The sequence below is a fragment of the Thrips palmi genome, unplaced genomic scaffold (assembly GCF_012932325.1).
Source record: "Thrips palmi isolate BJ-2018 unplaced genomic scaffold, TpBJ-2018v1 HiC_scaffold_18, whole genome shotgun sequence".
Lineage (NCBI taxonomy): Eukaryota > Metazoa > Arthropoda > Insecta > Thysanoptera > Thripidae > Thrips > Thrips palmi.
The window spans coordinates 10,816,532-10,840,128 of NW_023144627.1; the positions used below are offsets into that span (position 1 = coordinate 10,816,532).

General features: G+C 59.3%; 1 protein-coding gene across 1 annotated transcript in view; it reads right to left on the reverse strand.

Annotated features, from left to right (window-relative positions):
- Positions 1–441: 441 nt before the first annotated feature.
- The window catches only part of LOC117644898 (ADP-ribosylation factor-like protein 4C), a 37,057-nt gene continuing 13,901 nt past the window's right edge, over positions 442–23,597 (reverse strand). Inside the window, exon 2 of the mRNA XM_034384608.1 lies at positions 442–2,391. Coding sequence (XP_034240499.1) covers positions 2,109–2,391 — 283 coding nt within the window. The 3' untranslated portion in view covers positions 442–2,108. The remainder of the gene's footprint in view (positions 2,392–23,597) is intronic.

Here is a 23,597-nt window from a genome sequence, read left to right on the forward strand (position 1 = left end):
AATCAACTCCCATTTCTTTTGCTTGCGTTGTTTGTTTTCTTGGGAATGAATGAATGGCTTTCCTCTTCGAATCCTCGTGACTGTTTCGAATTTTTGGCGCGCTCAGCCTGTGTGTGTGTGTGTCGCGCACCGCGGGAAAACCAGGCCGTCTTTTCCCACATGCTGATGGGGGCGTGTACTCCTTGTCTTCCATTTGTTCGCCGACACTGGGTCAGCACACACACACACGCTCACTCACTCACGCGTGTGTGCAAGGTGCCTTGTCTATCGCGGCCCCTGGCCTTGCCCTGCTTGGAGCCAGTTCAGTGGGTTTGGGCAGTCTCTCCTCGCGCGCCGCGCCATTCAAAGCCAGCCCAGCTGATGCAACGGGTAAAGGGCTAATCATTTCGTTTCTGAGTGGTTTCTGTGTCGGGGGGAGGGGGAAATGACGATAATGCGTCGGCTTTGCTTAAGAGGGCCGGGCCCAATTTATTGTATTTATAATATTTACAATGTCTTTTCTCGTGCAATCACGAACATTTATACTTTAAAAAAATCTAGAACACAGCGGTTTTTTTTTATTCTCAAAAAAATATTACAAACAAGCACACGACAGTTATGAGAGAGGATCACATTAGCTAAATGGGAAGACCGACTCGAGTCTGTGAAGACCAGTGTCACGCTCTCCAGAGAAATCGGCCCGATTCCGATATGCAAGTAGCACCATTTGACTAGGGGATCATTTAATGCCAAAAAAATGTTTGTTTTCTTTTTCTGAATATTTTGGACCCTTTGGATCTAAGCCTCAGACTAAGGAGCATGGCACTAACAAATCAACCCTCACAATGATAATTCAATTCATTTACAAAAATAATTCAAACCGTCAAATTTAAATTCTAGGCGACACTTTTACTTTATACGTCGACATTCAAAATCAATTCACATGACGTCGATTTATGACGGGAAACTTAACAGGGTGCTGAGAATTCTTTATAACAAGACGGTTTTCCTTCTGTGCAAGCGAACATTCAAAAGAGAGTGAGTTACTCCCTGCCATGGCCGGAAAAGAATGGTTGTTGCATCAAAATCACGTCGCCTACAGTGTCACAACAATGGGTGAAGTGCCAGAAAAACAACATACAACGGTAAGGTATAAAAATGAAAAATGTGAGAGAGCAAAAAATGGAGAACTGCAGGAAATTATTCCTCGCTTAGAAAGATATGTTTCTAATCATTTTCATAACAATGGGAACCTTCTTTCATTACGGGCTATACACAGCGGGTTCACGCATAACAATATTCTCTTTGGCTGTGCACGTATAAACTTTTCAAAATGTACACTAAATACATTAATACATTAAAATCTTATTTGTATTTACAAATTTTAAGAACACGAAAGTTACAAAACAAGTTGACCAGTCTGTCATTCGGGGACAACTCTAGGCCCCTAAACGGATAGACCCCTTTCGTTCATTTCTCTGCATTACTTGTTAATCAGTCTTTGGTTGACATATATCCCTAAATGGGCGTACAGCTTTCCCGATTGAACTCAAACCTTTGTCCGGAATAAGAAAAGAAAAAACAGAAGGACGAAACCCGCGCGAAAGTCGCAAAAAGGGTGTACAGTTGTCCCCGGCTGAGAGGGCCGTAACCAATCAGGATAAATCTAACAAATATCATTCACAAAGTTGGGCCATATAACATTCATTTTTAGACACTGACAAAAAACAGGAAGAAAAACACATTCGCGAATGTGACATCACAGAAACTAGAAACAGGCCTCTGGGAGGGTCTCTCAGTCGGTTTAAGCCAGAAAGCTGCCCGATCGAAACAGGGATCGAAGCAAAACACGGAGTAGGTTCTCAACAGATCTGAGTGCACACTTCTCGACGCCGCGGAGCGCCGCTGGGGCGTCGACGGCGTGCTCGGCACGTCCCCGTCAACGTCCCCGAGTCCAGGCGGCCCCGGCGACTCGATCGCAGTCGACTAGATTGCTACAGCAGCGGGTCCTTGCCGGAGTCCTTGCCGGAGCTCTCGCGCGGCGCGGACACGCAGCACACCGCGGCGGACGCGCCCGCCGAGACGGCCGACGCCGCGGACGCTGCCACGGACGCCGCCGAGGCGCTGTGCTACCTGGCCACGGTGGGCTTCTTCTTGTTCTGCTTGGCCATCTTGCGCCGCTTGACGATCATCTCGTAGAGGACCTCCATGCCCTCGTGCAGGCCGTCGCCGGTGATGGCGCAGGCGGGCTGCACGTGCCACATGTGCGTCTGGCCCGCAGACACGGTGCTCTGGCTCAGGCCCAGCTCGTGCAGCCCCAGCAGGCGCTCCAGTTCACGCGGCTCGCGCGCGCCGGGCAGGTCCTGCTTGTTGGCCAGCACCAGGATGGGCACGCCCGCGTTGTCCGGGGACCTGCAAGCACAAGGAAGGCACACTTAGTCTCTCTGTTCGCAGCCTCGCATGACCCCCAGCGGCCGACAAGCCCCGGGTTCGAATCCCCCTTCACCGGCGCATTTTTACCACCGCGAACGCCGCTAAGTAGAAGGGGCACTTTCACCGCCTGCTCCGGGCCCTATTGTGGGGCACCCGGTCTCATTCAGGCCAGGCCCTGGCCAGGCAGCCCCGCCAGCCCAGCCAGGCCGTTGTAATGGGCAGAAACTGACACCGCCGGGGCGCGGCGGCGGGGCGCGGCGAGGCGCGCGGCGGCACGGCCCAGCCTAGTTGCCCCGTAAGTGGTCCTGGGCGACCTGTAAACCACCGACCGACCCATCCGGGATGGGCCATCCCACCGCCTTCCTAGCCGTGCAATGGAACGGCCCATTAGCCCACACGCCACTCGCAGCCCGCGGGAAAAGCGATCCGAAAGGAAACCTCTCCGAGCAGCCCAACGATCGACTGGAAACAGTTGTATTTTGAGGACAAGTCGCCCCGAAAGGGTGACGCCTGCACTGTAAAAGTATTGACAGTCACTTTATGACGATTTCAAGGCTAATTTTCTGTGGGGTGTCCGCAGTACGGCGTGGTGCCTGCCGGTTTTCCCAGTGCACCCTGCACGGCATGCACGCCACTGCACTGTACAACTGCAGCATGGCCGAGCACGGCAATGAATGGGCAGAGCGACGCGCCGCGCCTTGGCATTCTATTCTCACTGCCCTATGCAGCCAAGCAGACTGAGAGCCGTCGCCCTGTCTCTCTCGCGCCTGCACGGAACGCCCCGCGAGCGCGAGAGAGACAGAGCGAGTCTGCTGGTGGCGATCCAAGGCCAGGCGAGTCAGGCTCGCTGGATGGAGCGCGCTGCCTGGACACTGATTCCGAGAGTCGTCGCTCCGTCTCTCTCGCACCCGCAGGGGACGCCCGTGAGTGCGAGAGAGACAGAGCGACGAGTCTGCTGGAGAGCGAGACAGTGTCCTCAATCAGCCTGCTGGGCGCACGCCGCCACCTCGAACGACGGCAAGCCGACGGCCACCTGCCCGACGCCCAACAACCCCGCAAGTGCGCGGCGCGGCGCGCGCAGATACCCGCTTCTGTCGCGAGTTGCGCCACTCTGCGCCGCGGGCCGGTCCGCTGTGGGAGAGGTGCAGCACATTTCCCACACCGTCACATACGGCCTGCCTGGGCTGCCTGCCCTGCCTGCGTGCAGTGAGGCTTTCACTCAACCGGTTCCACGATCGCACCCCGGGAGAGGCGAGCCGCCGGCCAAAACTTTTTATTTCCCTCCTCATCGGACGGTATTTATTGTTTTGGCCGCTCCCGTGCAGCGACTGCGGCGACTGCAGCCGGTGGCAAAAGCGGCATTCCTCGCCATTTCATCCGCGCAATCGCACCCGGCACGCGCACTTCACGCCTGTCTGTCTGTCTGTCTATACATCCGTCTGCTGTCTGTACTAAAGCGCTTCAAGCGGCACGAAAAATGTAAACACATTTCTTACAGACATCCCAGAGTCTCTCTCTCTCTCTCTCTCTCTCTCTCTCTCTCTCTCTCTCTCTCTCTCCGAGGCGACAATGCCCCAATAGTAGCTGCAGGGCGTGGTGGCGGAGTGGGTGGCTGTGTGGCCGCCGTGCCGGTGGTCTCCATCAAGGAGAAGAAAGGCCCCTCTCTCTAGGAGCAGCACCGTGGCCGCCAGGCCGCCGGCATACAAATGACAACGGTGGGCGTGTGTGTGTGTGTGTGTGTGTGTGTGTGTGGCCTACGGGCAATGCACCGCCACTGGGCGGACGGACAGGCAGACACAGACAGGCAGACAGACAGGCGGACAGACACGAGACAGACAGGCAGACAGACAGGCGGGGCATCAAGAAGTGGGCGTTTTCGCGCCCAGGCGCCTCTTCGTATTCCGCAAATTCATTCCGGAAATGAGCGAGATGGTATTATAAGGGAAGCGCCGCCGTCCCGCGCGCGCTTCGAGAAAAGACAGAGCGCGCGAACGAGATATAGAGGAGAAAGAGAAAGAGGGGGATAACTTCCTGGAGAGCTCGTGATGCAATGTGATGGACAGCGTACCGTACCGTCCGACTGCGCTGGGCGCGCTGGGGCCGACGGGGATGCTGACTCACGGCCAGCAACAACAACAGCAACTAAAAGGGCAGCGCACAGTGGGCCAGAAGGCCGGCGGAGGCGGCCAAAACCCTAGACGCGTTTTGAGCTCCAGAGTCGCTAAACGGGACTCGAACCGAACGTGTGACCCCACCGATGGATTCCTCATTCGGAGAGCAATCCATTGGTGGGGTCACACGTTCGGTTCGAGTCCCGTTTAGCGACTCTGGAGCTCAAAACGCGTCTAGAGTTTTGGCCGCCTCCACCGAACGCTAGAGGTCTGCTGAGGCCTAACAGCGCCGATGACGATGACGTGACCGGTCTTCTGGCCCACTGTGCAGCGCAGCGCGCGATCCAGAGCGCCCGGCTGGGGAGGCAACGCGGCGGCACCGCTGTGCAACGGGGCGGCCTACCCCGCCGTCCGCGGGCGCTCCACTGAGTGCAGCGGGCGGCACAAAGCAAAGGCTGGACACAACGACTCGTGTCGGCTTCGAGTTGACGCGACACACACACACACACACACACACACACACACACGCACGCACACGCACGCCACTAAACCGGTAGCCCTATCGCCCTGTCGTCGCCCCGATATACGCCGCCGGCATATGCATGGACGCCAAGCAGGTACACTGCAGGGCCGGACTGCAGGGCGGCACAGAGAAGAATCCCCGAGTCGAATTGGTATTCCGGGGGCGTGGGGGCTCGGCTCGGACGGCGGCGACACGGCGACGACGTCGTCGGCGTGCTCGCAGTGTAGTACACCGCGGCGCGCGCGTGACGGGCACGACGAGACACGCAGCCACGCCACGCCACGCCGCACGTCTCCAAGTCCGAGCCAGTCATTAGAATGGACGGGGGCGGTGCGGTGGGCGAGGTGGGCGTCTCCAACGCGGTTGTCACAGCAATCTGCCTGCCTGCCCGTCTGTCCCGCTTGACCTACAGTGGCCGCGAAATTCCGGCGGGAAAAAGGGCAGTCAGGCAGGCACACAGTGGGCCAGAAGGCCGGTGCAGGCGGACAAAATTCTAGACGCGTTTTGAGCTCCAGAGTCGCTAGACAGGACTCGAAGCGAGCGTGTGACCCCACCAATGGATTCCTCATTCGGAGAGCAATCAATTTGTGGGGTCAGACGTTCGGTTCGAGGCCTGTTTAGCGACTCTGGAGCTCAAAACGCGTCTAGAGTTCTGTCCGCCTGCACCGGTCTTCTGGCCCACTGTGCGGCAGTCCGGCTTTCGAGGTCAGGGGGCCGGAAGGGCCGGGAGGGCCGGGAGGACAGCGATCATCCCAAAGTGACGACCGCGGCCGAACGGCCCAAAGGGCTAAGCAGCCGTGAAGCGCCATTCGCCATGCTAAACGGCCAGGCGATGCCGGGCGGAGTGAAAAGCCAACGGAGCCGTAAACGGGCCGCGAGGCCGCGGGTTCAAATACCCGCGCGCGAACCTTCTTTTTATTTTCCCCACTATGGACCGACGGCGCGCGTATAGAAAACACCGGCCGGCTGCAACGAGGTACAATATACAGTGCCGCGCGGCGCGGGTTGGGTCGGGTCGCCCGGGTCAAATCAACGTCGTCTCGCAGTCCGCCTTTGGCGCGCCTCTGGCTCCTCTGGCTCGCGCGGCTAATAGTGAGCCGAGTCGAGCCGACAAAAAGCCGAGCCGAGCCGGGCCGGGGTTTACGAGAGCCGGCGCACCGGGCCGTCCCGGGCAGTCGACGCGCGCCGCGACCGACCAGGACGCCGACGGCCTGCGCGTAGCTACGCCGCGCCTCTCGGGGTTAGGGAATGACCCCGCCGCATGCAGCGGCACGTCCGAGGCGGTACCGCTAGCAGTGTGCCGGCAGAGCACCTACACTCAAATCGGAGGGGACCGACGCTAGCCACATTCCACACGCAGGTCGGACATCACGTGGAAAAGGACTTGGTGAATTTACAAGTCTGTCTCGTGGATGTGCTTTCTCTCTCTGGCCGCGGGGCCGCCGTCAAGGCGACAGTCCTTGTCGCTCTTTGGGGTCCCTGGGCGCCCTGGGCGGCCCTGGAGGCCGCGGCACAGTGGGCCAAAAGACCGGTGGAGGCGGCCAAAACTCTAGACGCGTTTCGAGCTCCAGAGTCGCTAAACAGGACTCGAACCGAACGTGTGACCCCCCTCGTTCGGGGAGCAATCCATTGGTGGGGTCACATTCGGTTCGAGTCCCATTTAGCGACTCTGGAGCCCAAAACGCGTCTAGGATTTTGTCCGCCTGCGCTGGACTTCTGGCCCACTGTGCGTGGCCGGCCGAGACCGCGGCGGTCTTTGCGTCCGGCAGGCCGCGGCAGGCGCAGCCGAACCCTTATACGGACGAGCCGGGGTAATTACAAGCCATCGGCCCGGTATGGGGCCGGCGCGCCGCGGCGGGGCTGCAGCCGCTGCAGCGCCAAGTACGGGGAGCCGTCGAGGGAGCCGTCCGAACCAGGAGATCCGAATCTCAGCCCGATATTACACTCGTTCGCCTCTGCGCAACCGCGTGCCGATGGCGGCAATGGCGGCGTTAGCTCGGCGTTAGCATAGCACACACTGGCCATGCAGATCACACGCCGCGGCATTCCATCTTATCCATCCATCTATCTATCTACCCCGACGCGTGCGCGAGCCACGTGGTGGCATTGCCCAACCCGTCCCTCTGGATTCCTGCAGTCAAGTGAAATATGACTCGCTCGCTGAAATCCCGCAGAGCCAGCTGCAGACAGGTGCACCGCCTGCAAACGCCGCCACCGCGTGCCCCGGTTTCGATGGTCCAGTGGTCAACGTCGCCGACCCCGGTCCCGAAGGTCCCCGGTTCAACACCCTCCGGCGGCCGGAAAAACTTTCGCGTCACGTGGAAGCCGGTCGCCGAATGACGATAAATCTGACGGGCCGGGCGCGCCTCGGGCGGAGCGCGGCGCGACGCGGGCTGGAGGCGCTGCTGGGGTGAAAGCGGTTTGAATCGGCGAGCCGCAAGCGCAGAGCCGCAAGCGCAGAGCCGCAAGCCGAGAGCCCCGGCGGAAAAGTCCGATTTAAATTTTGCCGCGCGTTCCTGTTGGCGGTGGCGGCCTCGAACCGCAGAGGCACGGCACGCCACGGCACGGCACGGCGCGGCATGCGTGGACCGCTAATTGCGGCCACAATCGCACCGAGGTATCGATAGCTCGCTTCCAGGAGAAATACCTCGTCAGCGGTGGCGGCGGCGCCGTGTGTGAAGTATCGACGGAACGCCGCAAGCGGGCGGGGAAAGAAAAAAAACACACACACACAACCAGAAAAATTCGCAACGCGAGTTGCGCGCGATGAATGAAGCAACTTTTTCTCTCTCTTTCCTCCATCGCCGCCACGCGAAGAACGAAAAAGAGATTTTTCTGCGCAAGACGTGCGTCGTAAATACATTCTTTGCTGTTTTTTTTTTTTTGGCCGGGTACGTGCGTTACGTGCTTCATGGACACCGAGCGGCGGCTCTCTGCAGCAATGTCCGAAATGCGATATAGGACACGAACAGAGAGGAATTCGGCGGAGCGACCAGATAGGCACTGAATAGAGGGGCAGGGGCGTCCCTCCCCGCGACACAGCCTACAGTGCACCGCCACCGCGCCACTGCACGTGTGGGAGAATAACAAGGTGGTACAGACGATTGCACATTGCACCCAGTTCATCACAAAGCAGGCCCCCTTTTTTTACCCCGAGAGGGTGCATTAGGCTTTCCAGCGACTCTCTCTCTCTCTCTCTCTCTCTCTCTCGCTCTAACACACACACAAAGACTACTTTCCAGTGTGGGCGGCATAAACGGCCGCTATGAAAAATTACACGGCCCATTGCAAAGTCCCACCGAGAAGGCGCACCGCGCCGCAGTGCGAGCAGAGCATTGAGGCCGATCGGCTGCGATCCCATGGGACGCCATGTGGAAATCGATTGTGTTCGAACGGGCCGATGCACGCAACACACACACACACACACACACACACACACACACACACACACAATGGTCAGGGCACGCGCGGGAGAAAGTCCCTCCGCCCTGCGCTGTCTCTTTCTCTCTCTCTATATATGTATCCCTTTGAGCGAATTGCAATGTGTATCCCTTCAATCAATCTCCTTTCTGATGGCTTTGAAAGGCGCGCGGTGGCGGCCGAGACTCGGGCCGAGGGCGGCATTCAAACCCTTTCCCTTGTCGTCCAGCGCCTTCAAACAATGCGCCATTGTCCGTGACGAGACGCAGCACCGCCTTGCTCACCGCCGTGCTCACCGCCCGGACAAGTTCGGCGCGCCGTTCGAATTTGGCGCGCCGCGTGCCGCGCACACTGGGCCACAAGATCTGTGGAGGCGGACAAAACTCTAGACGCGTTTTGAGCCCCAGAGTCGCTAAATGGAACTCGGACCGCACGTGTGACCCCACCAATGGATTGCTCTCCAAGCGAGGAATCGATTGTTGGGGTCACACGTTCGGTTCGAGCCTCATTTAGCGACTCTGGGGCTCCCAAACGCGTCTAGAGTTTTGACCGCCTCCACCGGTCTTCTGGCCCACGCTGTGCTGTGCCTTGCTGCGCCTTGCTGCACTCACTCGCCCTCGCCACCACCGCCTTCCCTTTGTGTGATAGATGAACCGGCGAGTTCCTTCCACCACCGCCGCCTGCAAACGTTAATTTGCTTTTTGTTCTGGTCGCACTACCAGTAGTAGAAAGCAGTGGCTGCAGCGTGCAGCGTCCGCGCGCTTTTTCGAGCCCTTTTCGACCGCCACCCTTTCTCTGTCATTAAGTGCACGACTTGCGTACGTTTGCTAGCGTCGAGAGGCGCGAAAGTCACACATTATTCGGACCACGCACGACACACACACACACACACACACACACACACACACACACACACACACAGAGTCCAGCTGCCGGCTTTGGCCGCGGGGGGCGCGCACCGAGGCTGGCGTGCCGAGTTAGCACGCACGCACGCAGACCGCGACACTGTCGCACCACTACACTTGCAACACGCCACCCAGCAGCGGCCGAGGTGCGAAGCAGCGCAGCGACAGCCAGGCATGGGCAGTAAAGTAAAGTAAAGTATCGCGATACTCTATCGCGATACTTTTTTCGGTAAAGTATCGGTATCGCGATACTTTTTTCGGCAAAGTATCGGTAAAGTAACGCGATACCGATTTTCCTAGTAAAGTATCGAGAAGTAACGAGTCGATACTTTTTTTTTTCTTTTGGAGAGTAGAGAAAGCAAGAATATAGTGGAATAGCCGTGGCCGTGGCCTTGCCCCTTCTCGCCTGCATATTTGTTTGTCCTTCTGGAGGTCCCTCAATCCTCGGGGCCTGGGAATGGCCCAGAGGGGCGGGGTGGGGGAGACATTGCGGCCAGCCGACGGCAGCACTGGTGGTCACCACGTGTTTGCTGCACTTTGCTGCTTTTGTGCAAGCAGGTCGCCGGCCCCAGCGAGGGCCACCGGGGCCCGATCAAGGGCCCGCTATGAGTGACACGCAATAAACATAGCACCCTTCTCGCCAGGAAGGAACCAGGCCAAGCGGCCATCGGCGGCTGTGTCTTTCCTTTGCTCCCCCCCTCCTCCCCCCCTCCCCTGTTCGCCCTCGTCTTTGATGAACCCCGCGGCTGGACAATTTGCGACTTCATTTCATCTGCAAAGCAACGCTTACCTGCACATGGAAAATATTGTCAGTGTTCAATTTTAAATTTCTTTTCTTTTATTTAAAAATATCGAAAAGTATCGTCGATACTTTTGAAAGTAACGGTAAAGTATCGAGTTACCCATCGGCAAAAAGTATCGGTAAAGTATCGCGATACTGAAAATTTTGATAGTATCGGTAAAGTAACGCGATACCGATTTCAAAGTAACTTGCCCATGCCTGGCGACAGCGTAACTCGACCAAACAACAAAACCCGTGCGCGGTCCAGCTGATGTTGTTGTTGTCGCGTATTGCGCGTACAAAGCGCCGCCCGTGGACTTCATTGCCTCAAATTTGCATGTTTCTGACTCTGTCGCCGACAGACAGACAGACAGGCAGACAGACAGGCAGACAGACCGGCTGCCGCCGTGTTTCACGAGATGGAAAAGGCGCCATCGTAATACTTGTTCAATTTTTGGCGCCAAGCCGGCGAAGCCTTGGGCGGTCCACGGTGTAGGTGCCATGCGCGAGCAAGGGGCTTGCAGGACGACGCGAGGCGGGCGCGGTTGGAATGTCGCGCGGCGGGTAAAAGCCCCGCCCCGCCCCACCCCGCCCCGCCTCACCCCGCCCCGCCCCGCCACGCCCCGCCCCGCCCCGCCTCACCCCGCCCCGCCCCGCCTGGCCGGCCGGTCCGCGCGCCGCAGCAGCCCTAGTGGTGGTCATCAGGTATTCATGCAGCCCATGGCGGCACACACACACACACACACACACAGCGCGATGAATGCAACGAGTACACGTGGCCTCAATCTCCAAGGGCTTAACAGTGTGGTGTGCCCTCCCCCTTATCACGAGCACGCCGCCAACGAGGGGGTCGCATCACCGGCGGCGACCCGGCGGCGACCAGGCTGACCCGTCCTGCACACAGTGTACACACAACCCGGGGCGCCATCAAGATGACGACGAGCAAGGAGGAGGAGGCGGGTAAGGCAGGCGCATCCCACGTACAGTGGGCCAGAGGCGGCCAAAACTCTAGACGCGTTTTGAGCTCCAGAGTCGCTAAACAGGACTCGAACCGAACGTGTGACCCCACCAATGGATTCCTCGTTGGAAAAGCAACGCATTGGTGGGGTCACACGCTCTGTTGCCCGTTTAGCGACTCTGGAGCTCAAAACGCGTCCGGGATTTTGACCACCGGTCTTCCAGCCCACTGTGCCACGGCCGCACGGCCCGACAGCCGAGAAACGGCGAGAAAAACGCGGACCCGCCGGGATTCGAACCCGCGGCCCGCTGACAGCCGCAAGTTTCCCTTGGCACGCCGCTCTCGTCGTCCATCAGCGTGGCGGAAGGGAAAACGCCGCCATCGCGTCGCTTTGAACCGGAAAAGTTGGGGCCAACTTAATTTACGGCGAAACCCGGCGGGCCCGGGCGGGCCGCTCCATCTATGCAGTGCACGTTGCAGTCAAGGCGGGATGGCCACTTTTTGGTCCCCTTTTTGCCCGGCGCTCGAATGGGAAGCCCCGCGGGCAGCACTGCACCGCACTGCACCGCACTGCGCAGCACGACAAAGATGAGTCCAATTCACCGTGATTGGCCAGAGGGAGGCGGGACCGGCCAGGCAGCGCTCGACAGCCACGAGCCACTTACCTGCAACAGAAAAGAAATCAAGACATTAGAGCGGGCGTCTCGAGAGGACCAGGAAATACACTGGAGGCAGGGCAGCAGCATCGCACGGACCGAGAGCCAAAGCGAGTCGACGGAAACAGGAAATTCAGTCTGCAAGTGCAGGCCTCGGTGTGCCGTGCCGGGCTGTGCCCGCACAGTGGGCCAGAAGACCGGTCGAGGCGGCAAAAATTGAAGAAGCGTTTTGAGCTCCAGAGTCGCTGAATGGGACTAGAACCGAACGTGCGACCCCACCAATGGATTCCTCGTGCGGAGAGCAATCCATTGGTGGGGTCACACGTTCGATTCGAGTCCCATTCAGCGACTCTGGGGCTCAAAACGCGTCTAGAGTTTTGACCGCCTCCACCGGTCCTCTGGCCCACTGTGGCCCGCCGTGTTCCAGATGCAGCCCTTCAGGCCCGTCAACTTTCTTCGGCAGTGGATCCCCGCCGGGCAGGCTGCCAGCCGGCCCGCACCACCATCAGTCTCCTCATGTCAAGCCGCAGAGCGAAATTCATGTGGGGCATTCCGGGCCGCCCCGAGCTTGCCGCCGGCTTGCCGCCTACATGCTCCCCCTCCCCCAGGACCACATATCTCGGCGCTATGGTATGGATCTCCCGTTTCCTTCCTCCAGGACGTGGCCCAGTGCATGCTTATGGATGACTGCGCCAATCCGGAGAGTGCGCGGCCAGGCAGCCAGCCAGGCAGCCAGCCAGCCCCGATTCCAGGGTCCCGCAGTCGCCCACGAGATGCATTCTCAAATCAACTTACTCCATGAGAACGCGGGCAACTCGCCTCGCCCCCGAGCCGAGGTACAGGGTACGGCCTACGGCCTCTAAAATCGCTCGTTCCCAAAAGTTACGAGCCCAGGGTCCTAAACCGCCGCTCCGCCCCCTGACCCACCGCCGCCGCGTCCGGCCGCGTGGCGGTCCTCCCTGGCCGCAACTTTGGCCCGATTAGTTTTAGGCCTGCCTGTACCTGGCTCGCAATTAATAAAGTTGCGCGGTCAACAATAGTCGCGGGCCTTCGGGTGAGCCGAGCCGAGCCGAGCCGAACCGAGGGATGGCCGGTCTGGAGCGGGCCGCGGGCGGGACCGGCCACCAGAAGGAAAAGCTCTCCGCGGCCGCCAGAGCCGGTCGGCTAGAGTGCAATGCAAAGCTACCACGAAAAAATGAAAACAAACACAGAGGAAAGCACGCGTCAATTTTTAATTTTTAACGCCAACCGCCGCCATTAATTCCCCCTCCAGAGTCCATTCCATTCGGGCGCGCGGCGGGAGGCTGCTGGAGTCTGCGTCTAGCACCGACTTGCGCAACGAGGAGGGAGAAGAAGAAGAAGGAGGACCAGCGAAAGAAAAATCTAAATTGCTAACCGACACCACCTAGCACGCGACACTCGCGCGCGCGGCGCGGATTCAGATTGGGATTCGGACAGGAAAATAATGCCCTAGGATGGACGGACCAACGCCTCCCTGTTTCCAGAGCCTTTGCTGCCCGGCTGTCGCAACGGTCGTGTGTGTGTGTGTGTGTGTGTGTCTGCAGCGCGGCGTCGTCATGGAAACACGTGATCGCGCACGCTGCAGCGGCCATCACTACCAATACAGCCAACGAGGCGGCAGCCAAAATGGCCCTCCGAGTGGTAAATGGCCGGCACACACACACACACACACACACACACACAGTGTTATCCGCCATGGGGCCCCGCGGCGTAGAATGCCACACAGCCGGCGCGCCACGGCCGCACCACCGCCACTATCCCCATAACGAAGGGCCCGATCTATCTTCACGGATTAGACAACCATAGCGCATACTACTATATATTTTCGGTCCCGAAAGGAATAAAGTTTCTCCGGCGGCCGTTTTCTAAAACGGTTATGTTTCGTTTGGGGGCTGGGGGACGGCCGGCCGGTCCTTGACGGCGGCCTCGCGGACCGCGCGCGGAAGTGGTATCGAACGGCGTTCACGACGACGGGGCCGACGGGGCCGACGGGCGGGACACACAGTGGGCCAGAAGACCGGTGGAGGCGGTCAAAATCTCGGACGACTTTTGAGCTCCAGAGTCGCTAAACAGGACTCGAACCGAACGTGTGACCCCACCAATGGATTGCTCTCCGAACGAGGAATCCATTGGTGGGGTCACACGTTCAGTTTGAGTCCTGTTTAGCGACTCTGGAGCTCAAAACGCGTCCGGGATTTTGACCGCCATCGCCGTACTTCTGGCCCACTGTGTGACAGCCCAGCGAACGCCTGGCGACGTCTCGAGGCCGTGGAGGCCGTCGGGGCGGACGCGGGCAATCCGTCGTGGCAGAGGCCCGGACGGCCCCGGACGGCCCCGACGACACTGTCGTCTTGGATAACGGACAAGGGGACGGGGACAGACAAGCGGAGTCCGAGCGGAGTGGGCTACAAACGAGTGCAGTGCAGTCCGTAAGCCCTGCCCGCCCGACGCGTCTCCAAGACTCTCCGAGCGTCTGTCTCCAAACGCCGCGCGTCGCCGCCAAGTGGGGATTACTCGCAGACGAGCCGAGCCGCCTCATCCAGGATTAAACGCGCCGCCAGCCGGACAGGAAAAGGTGCTACACTTTGGCGGTCGTCAACGCCGTGCTCGAGCGGGCCGGACACGGTGACCCCCCCCCTCTCTCTCTCTCTCTCTCTCTCTCTCTCTCTCTCTCGCTCTCTCTCGTTTCTGGCCGATGGTTGTCTGTCTGCGTCTTGTCGGCCAGTGCCACGCCCGCTGAATCGCAATGGTTTCGACACCGATTCCCCAGCGCTGCGGCTTGCATGCTGCATTGGATGCAACACCGTGTCCGACACACACACACACACACACACACACACACACACAAACAGGCAAACGCGCAGATACACGGTGACCCGCGCGCGCGACTTCGTCCATGACCGGTAGACCTATACCGGTGCTACCCGTTCGCTGACGGTACTGTACCGCTCCATTCCGCGCGTGTCTCTCTCTCTCTCTCTCTCTCTCTCTCTCTCTCTCTCTCTCTCTCTCTCTCTCTCTCTCTCTTTCACTCTCTCGATGCCTAGCGGTGCCGCGCTGTGTGCGAGCGAGAGAGAGAGCGCGAGGACGGACCCATTGACGACAACGAAGCCACACGCGCCGAGCCTCGCTCCGTTCGGCCTCTCTCGCTCTCCTCCCTTCTCCTCCTCTCTCTCTCTCTCTCTCTCTCTCTCTCTCTCTCTCTCTCTCTCTCTCTCTCTCTAGCCGCAGCGAGGATCCGAGAGATTTGAAACGGAGGAGCGAGTGCAGCGACAGGCTGAGAAACAGCCCACTGTAAAAAGGCAAAAATAAAAGGATTCTCGGAGCGCGTGAGTGGGGTATTCGAAGCCGGGATCGGACGATGCAGTCGGACTGGCTGCACTTTGACGCGCCGGTCCGGACTTTACGAGCCGAGCCTCGCCCACAGTGTGGGCCCCACTCGACCCACTCCGAGACTGGTCCCCGCAGTCCCTGACGCGTCTCGGACACGGCCTCCAGCACGGCCTCCAGCACGGCGTCCAGCACCTCCGCGACGACGCCAGGGCGCGCCGGGGCGTGTCGCCATCGCGCTGACGCCGGCTTTTACAGGAGGAGCGCCGCGGACCGCCGCCAAGCAACCAATTTAGACGCCTGCCAGCGCTCGGCAGGGCTCGGCAGGGCTCGGCAGGGCTCGGCAGGGCTCGGCAGGGCGACCGCGCCGACGGCACGCCGACGGCAAGCCGCCGAGGCCATGCAGTGCACCAGCCATTAGCCCGCCTTCGATTAATCGCTCCTAATCGAACGACCCGAACGACCGATACGCATCTGGCTAGAGAGCCGCCGCCGCCGCGTCACGCCGCGTCACGCCGGGCCCACATTCAGATCCGGATCCGCTCGGCCGCTCCGCCCCGCGGCCGCACATTCATATTCGGGTCCGCGGCGTCGCCGCCTCGGTCAGCGCGCTGCTGCGCTGTCGCTGCGCTGTCGCCGCCACGCGAGCAGCACGTGATGGCGGCGAGCTGCTGGACCGCGGCCAAGAAGGGCGAGGTAAACAAATCGACGGGAGCGCACCGCACAGTGGGCCAGAAGACCGGTGGAGGCGGCCAAAACTCTAGACGCGTTTTGAGCTCCACAGTCGCTAAATGGGACTCGAACCGCACATGTGACCCCACCAATGGATTGCACTCCAAACGAGGAATACATTGATGGGGTCACACGTTCGGTCCGAGTCACGTTTAGCGACTCTGGAGCTCAAAACGCGTCTGGAGTTATGACCACCTCCACCGGCCTTCTGGCCCACTGCGCACCGCCTCGCCGCACTCTGTCTCTCTCGCGCCCCCACGGCACGCCGCCGAGCCCCGCGAGTGCGAGAGAGAGATGCACCGGAAGTAGTGGAGGAAGAAGACGAAGAAGGCGACGAGGGGAGAGTGGGCGTGGCCACACTGCAGGGCGAGGACGGCGAGGGCGGAAGATGAAAACGGACGAGCTCGCCGACACAAACATCCAGCCTCAATTCGATTCAACGCGCACCGCCGCCCTACACCCAATGAATGAATGAATGAATGAATGAATGAATGAATGAATGAATGAATGAATGAATGAATGAATGAATGAATGAATGAATGAACGAATGCTGCACGTCAAGAGCGCCCCGACGAACGAGTCACGACACTTGGGGCACAACATGCGACGAAGCACTCCGCCACACACTCCCACAATCTCTGTCTCTTTCTCACACACACACACACATACACACACACACACATACACGTAGCTTTCTACACGATTTGGAGCACCCGAAACACTCAGACACTCAGAGAGGCGGAAACAAATGAAAAGAAGCCGTGGCCCGAATACAGCAGTGCGAGAGAGACGAAGCAACGAAGCACGCTCCAACGCTAGCGTCGCTAGTGCACTGTGCAGATGACGATGCAGAGATACTGATTCCGGTTCTCGGCCGCGACGCCGCGACCCCCAAAGGCCAAACAGCAGCAGGATGTTGCCGACAACACCCCTTACACTGTGGCGGGGCGCACGGACACGTGTGCGAGCGCGAGGGAGAAAGAGAGAAGTGGAAAATGTATGATGCTGCTGGTGCCAGCATCAAGGGATAGGAACACACGCAGCGACACACACACACACACACACACACACACACACACACACACACGAAGTTTGCCGGCCATGTGGGTAATGCGGATCTGATCGTTGCAGCTGCTGGCAGCCAAAGCCCCGACACCCCCATCCACAAAATCACAGAAATCAGAGCAGAGCGCGCGCCGTCTTTCGCGCGTAGAGCAGCGAACGAATCGAATCCGTTTTCTGTCTCTCTCGCTCTCCATACCGGCGTGAATGCATGAACTCGCCGTACAGTGGGCCAGAAGACCGGTGGAGGCGGTCAAAATCCCTCTCCGAACGAGGAATCCATTGGTGGGGGGTTCGCGTCCCATTTAGCGACTCTGGAGCTCAAAACGCGTCTAGAGTTTTGGCCTCCTCCACCGGTCTTCTGGCCCACTGTGCGCCGCGCCGTGCCGCCGATCAGAGCGGCGGCATGTATTGGGCGGCCATGCCGTGCAGAACAGTGAGGGCATGGCGGCCATGGCGGCGTGCCACTGACACGGCCGGCCAACATATCGCCCCACACCGCCAAACGGCGAACCGGCGGCGGAAAAACAGCAACAAAAACGAAAACACACGTCGGAAAAACACGGAAAAAGCGCGCCTTTTCAGCGCCAGGCCGCGAGGCCCGCGAGGCCGACACACCGTCAAATCACAGCCTTCCATCCGCGCGCCGCCCCACCGCCCGCCCACCAGTCCGTCGGTCCGGCGGGCCTTTGGCGGCCTCCACCTTGGCACGGCGATCCGATCGCACTCGACACTCGAAACTCGAAGTCCGTCCGCAGTCCACACGCAGTCCGCATCCAACGGCGCTACGGTCCAAGGGCGGGCGCTCCGCTAGCTCAGGCCGACTGTGCTCAACCAATAATCCCCATCGGGAATCGGGACGTGGGCGGAACTTCTAACGGACCGAAGCACAGCAAAAGTACACAAAAAAATGTAAACAAAAGTTTCTAAACCCAATATTTTTAAAAAACTGTTTGAAATTTAGCTAAAAATTCAGAACGGATTTCTTTTTCTTTTTTTAATGTTCTGTGCGGTCATTTTGAGAAGGTGTTGCCCTCTCACTTGCAAGCCAAGGCAGCCAAGGCGTCGGCCGTCACGAAGTGGCTGGGCGCCAACCCCCCTTCCCGGGTCAGTGCCGCCAGCACACCGATTCCGAGAGTCGTTTTCGCCGCTCTGTCTCTCTCGCCCTCACGAGCGCCCCGAGTGAGTGCGAGAGAGACAGAGCGACGAAAACGACTCTCGGTCTGCAGTCCGGTCGGCCGGTCGGTCCGGCGGGTCCGCGGGGTCAGCCCCTCCGCCTTTCGGCGCCTTCACCGGGCTAGGCGTCTGTCTCTCTCGCACTCTCGCCCCTCCGCCTTTCGGCGCCTTCACCGGGCTAGGCGTCTGTCTCTCTCGCACTCTCGTCCCTCCGCCTTTCGGCGCCTTCACCGGGCTAGGCGTCTGTCTCTCTCGCACTCTCGTCCCTCCGCCTTTCGGCGCCTTCACCGGGCTAGGCGTCTGTCTCTCTCGCACTCTCGTCCCTCCGCCTTTCGGCGCCTTCACCGGGCTAGGCGTCTGTCTCTCTCGCACTCTCGTCCCTCCGCCTTTCGGCGCCTTCACCGGGCTAGGCGTCTGTCTCTCTCGCACTCTCGCCCCTCCGCCTTTCGGCGCCTTCACCGGGCTAGGCGTCTGTCTCTCTCGCACTCTCGTCCCTCCGCGGGGGGTGCGAGAGAGACAGACAGGCTCGGCACCAGCCGGCCAGAGATACTCCAAGTCGATACAGCGCCGATATAGGGGCTCAGCGTCGGACGGCCGGACAGCCAGCCGGGGGACCTGCCCTCCCCCCTCCCCCCCGAAAACCTGTCCGCCTAATTATGTTTGGGCCGGAAGTGTGGGTGGAGGCGCGCGGAAGAGGCGCCCCCCCCTCTCCAATCTCCCACACCGGGATGGGTTGATGCACCAGCAGCACGGCTGCACTCGGAAATCCGTCTCTGTCTGTCTGTCTGTCTGTCTGTCTGCGCGTCCGCTTGCCGCACGCACGTCCACGCGCGACGCAACCATTACTGGATTACACTGGAAAAAGTGTAGCGGAGGAGCCGCATTCCCGGCAAGTGGCACGGCGTGATTCACATTCCGCGGCCCGCCTGCCTGTCTGTCTGTCTGTCTGTCTGTCTGTCTGTCTGTCTGTCTGTCTGTCTGTCTGCCTGTCTGTCCGTCCGTCTGTCTGTCTGTCCGTCCGTCTGCCCGCTGGTCCGCGCGACTTCCCCGGGGCGTTGCGATCCGTTCGTGGAGCGCCGCACGGTCCTGCGCGCTCGGCATCGACAGAGTGCCGTAAGTGCTCTGGCGCCGCGGTGGAGTTACGGCCTTGTGAGCGCAGCGCGAGATGAAGCAGCGGCGTGGCGCCACGGAGTGAGTACGCGCGGCGCGGTGCTGCGCGGTCGTGAGGAGAATGACTCCACCGACTTGCAAAAGACAAACCACCACACCGTCGAAAACAAAAGGCGAAGGTTCTCTCTCTCTCTCTTCCACGCTCTCTAACCAACACGTGTCCCTGCTGCATCCGACGCCCTCGCACTGCTGGCATGAGTGATGACACGGGAAGGAAACAGAGACGGACCCATTTTTTCACCTCTACCTCTCTCTCTCTCTCTCTCTCTCTCTCTCTCTCTCTCTCTCTTGGCCCCTCCAGTTCGCGCATCGCACCCGCCCCGCCTAGCCGCGCAGACCGCTGGAGCGGGTAACGAGTGGCCCGCCCCGCCCCGCCCCGCCCCGGGTGTCTCGTTGCCGTCACCCGAGACACTCCGTCCACCGAGTCCGGGCCGAGTCCGGGCCCCGCAGCTCGGCAGCTTCGCACCTGCCAGGCTTCCCCGATTCCATTCGACCGCCGGATCAAGCCAAGTCCTCGTGCCGGGCCTGCCGTGGGCCTGCCGCGGCCGGTGAGGGAGTGACTACACCGCAAAATTAATTTTGAAAAGCTTAAAAAAATGCAAAAAGTTAAAAAAAATAAAATTTGAAAGTTTTTGGAGGCGGAAATTTTACGCGAAGGTTTCCCTGGAATGCACATCTGGTCGCCGGGGTCGACGGGGCGGTGGCGTCACCGCGCAGCAAAAGACGCTAAAAACGGAGGACGGTTCTGCAGTGTCGTGGCACTCTGGAGCCACGACTTGCAACAGCGTCCCGCCGTCAAGAACAAAAGCCTCATCTGCTCATCGAATAAAACTTTTTCATCACGGCGCCTCGTAAAACGGACGGCCAAATTCACGAAAACAACGTCCCGGCGTTAAATCACGCTCCCCCTCGCTGGGGCATGCGAAGTGAGTCCCCGGAAAAAAGGCACAGCCTGCTTGATTTGCAGCTCGCCGATTTCATATTTCCCGCGTCCTCGATGAAAAATGCGCGTCAAGCCCCCGGGGCTCTGAGGGGCCTGTTGCACAAAGGGCGCCCGTCTTTATCAGGTCCAGGAGGACGACGAGGAGGACGACGAGGAGACGCGTCCCAGCAGCCGAGGAAAACCTCGGCCCCAAATCAATACAGGACGCTACGCCGCGCTGCCGTTGGGTGCCGACGCTATTCTTAGATCTTTGGGCACCACACTGTTTCCCATGCACTGCACTCAGGGCGCAGCTGCGCTTGGGGAGGGGGGAGGGGAGGGGGAGGGGATGGGGGGAGGGGGAGGAGGCAGCCCCCTCAAGGTGCAGCAGTCCCCCCAGTCCCCACGGTCCAGTTACTACGCGTGTGTGCGTGTTATGAAATCCGAGATGGGCGCGTCCACAGCCCAAAATGGCTGGCCGAAATTTCGAAAAAATAAACAAACGAAACAGTGTACGTAAATCATATGAAAATCCCACACCACCAGAAGGGCCACCACCACCACCAACGCGCTGCTGTGTTGTTTTGTCTGTAGAGCGCGCCGCGCGCATTTGAGAACACGGGGGTTTATGTTTCGCTGTGTGTGTGTGTGTGTGTGAGAGAGAGAGAGAGAGAGAGAGAGAGAGAGAGAGAGAAGAGAGAGAGAGAGAGAGAGAGAGAGAGAGAGAGAGAGTGAGAGAGAGAGAGTGAGAGAGAGAGAGAGAGAGAGAGAGAGAGAGAGAGAGAGAGAGAGAGAGAGAGAGAGAGAGAGAGGGGGGGGATGCTGGCTGGGCATCTCCTCATTAGACGACGCGCGAGACGATAAGCCGCTCTATCCGGCTTCAGAAAAAAGAGAGAGATACTGTAAAGAGAGGGAAAGACAGGCTCGCGCGAAATCTAAACGGGAGCAGCCAGCGAAGCAGCCAAGGAGAAGGAGAAGAAGAGGCTGCTGGTGTTGCTCGCGGCCAATCAGTCCACCAGGGCCGGCCAGAGTGCGCCATCGAGCGCGCGAGCGCGCGTGTGTGTGTGTGTGTGCATTAGCGTTTGCCTAAATGAAGAAATACCGCGTGCGGGCGGTGAGGGGTCTGTCTGGCAATTATAACCACGCGGCGCAGAGACACATCCGCACACACACTGCAGTGTGTGTGTGTGTGAGCTCACGCACACAGACGCGCGGCCACACACGGACGGTAACGAGCCCTTGTGTGTGTTTGAGGAAAAGAAGCACCATGTCACACAACGCCACCCTTCCGACACACCGACAGAAACACACTCACACACACCTACACACTCACGCAAACGCGCTTAGCCGGGAGAATGAAGCCAGACAAGCCTGGCGTAGCCTGGCTAACCGCGAGGCTCTCTCTCGCTCCGCGTTCGTCCACTCATAGAGGCGGACCGTGAATCGACAGTGTGCCGGGCAGCGAAACGCAGCGAAATCCGAGTGGCTCCCACCTGGAACCGCCAGGAACCTGGTGCCGCCGCACTGCAAAAGCGGCAACGTCAACAAAACTAGGCAGGAAGTAGGTCCGCCTGGTCTGACCCTGGTCTGCCCGCCACCGCCGCGTGGCCAGGCCGGACAAGCGAGCCGTTTTACGGTGGTGAAGGCGAGAGAGGCAAGCTTGGCGGAGAACCTCGGTCCGAATCAGTTATGACGTACTCCAGGTTTTAGTGGGTAACTCTGTCTCTGAGTCACACACCACTCGGACAGAGTGCACTCCACGGCACTCCGTACTAGCTAGCCCCGCCTCTGGAAAGCCGCACTGAAGGCCCTCCTCAGTCCAAAACACGGAGAGATACATTCATGAGCCACGAGGAGCCCCACGGGTAAACAACGAGGACATATCGCGGAGCCCCAATCTGTGTGATAGCGATGACGGCAACGATGCACCGCGCATACGAGAGAGAGAGAGAGAGAGAGAGAGAGAGAGAGAGAGAGAGAGAGAGAGAGAGAGAGAGAGAGAGAGAGAGAGAGAGAGAGACGGGGGCTGAAGGAAGAAGGGCAGAGATGAATGGGCCGACCCTCGTCCAGTGGTCAGTGCCCTGTCGATACCACCCCGGAAGGGGCAAGCCCGCCTAGCCTGCGAAGGGCCGAAAGGGCAGGGAGAAGGAAGGACCGAGGTTTCGCAGACAGTCGTCAATATCGTTTTTTCTTCCCGCAATCGCTCTCTCTCTCTCTCTCACTCTCTCTCCCACTCCAACCCCCGCGCCACCACACTGTCCTTCCTGATGGCACGGCGGTGGGGCGCGGGCCGACCAACCTGACTCGTGTCCCGATAATCGGCGATAACCTGACCGGGAAGCGCAGCAAGCGTAGCGCCACTCACCTGAAACAAAGAACAATCCACAATTAGGTTCGATCAGTGGATAAGCAGAGCGGCAGCGCAACGGGCCGGTGGAGCAACCACACGCCGATGCACGCGATAGGGAGACACACGCGCTCTCAGCAAAAATCGGACAAATTAACATTAAAAAAAAACGACGTTGGAATAAAAATTGCCTGTGGTCTTTATAAGATTTTTAAAAATTTTAGAATCTATATTTTATTTGAGTCTCCATTGCAAATTTGCAAGCAAATTTGATATCTTTATAAGCCGAACCGCCGGAAATTTTCCCGGATTTCACGAATTTCCTTTGAAACGGTGACACACGTCGTGGAAAAATTTATCTCGCTGATTTTTTTTTTTAAATTTTCATATGTCTTTCTTTTTTGTCCGCCAGCTTTCCGATCCTTGATTCGAATGACACCGCGATGATTGGCCAAGGACCCGTCCGGCCGGCCCTGGCGGCCCTGGCGGCCGTGCTGGCGGCGGTGGCCATATCGGGACCGGTCGAAAAGGAAAGGAATTTTCGACGAGTCGTTCGCCTGGCCCCGTTCCATCGGCGGGATCCGGCCCGAAAAAAAAAAAAAAAAAACACCACCGCGCAAAAACTGTACCGCCTTGCCAGCGGGGAGAGGAACTGAAGGGGAAAATTCGGGCTGGCGCAGTCTGGGAAAGCGGAAAAGCCATCGGGGAAGCCGCGCTGGCGCTTTCCAGCCGGGAAAACCTTGGAGTTTTCCGCGTTGCGGGTCAGCCGGCCACTCCACTCGGGAAGACCCGATTCGGCACGACACTGTGCAGGCGGCCAGGCGGGCAGCCGTTATCCAGGATTATGGTAATCATCCACGCGAGGATGAGCCGAGCAGAGGCTAGCTCCGAGCCGCGGGCCTTCATAGGCCATTTCCTTCTCTGTCTGTCGGTCTGTCTGTCTGTCTCTCTCTCCCCGGCGGCGAGGCGTGATGCAGGTTTCGAGGTCAGCCGAATCCCCACGGCATTGCAGGCGATGCACCTTGCGCGCGGTCCGCGCAGAGTAGCGGAGCACAACAACCTTTCCAACAC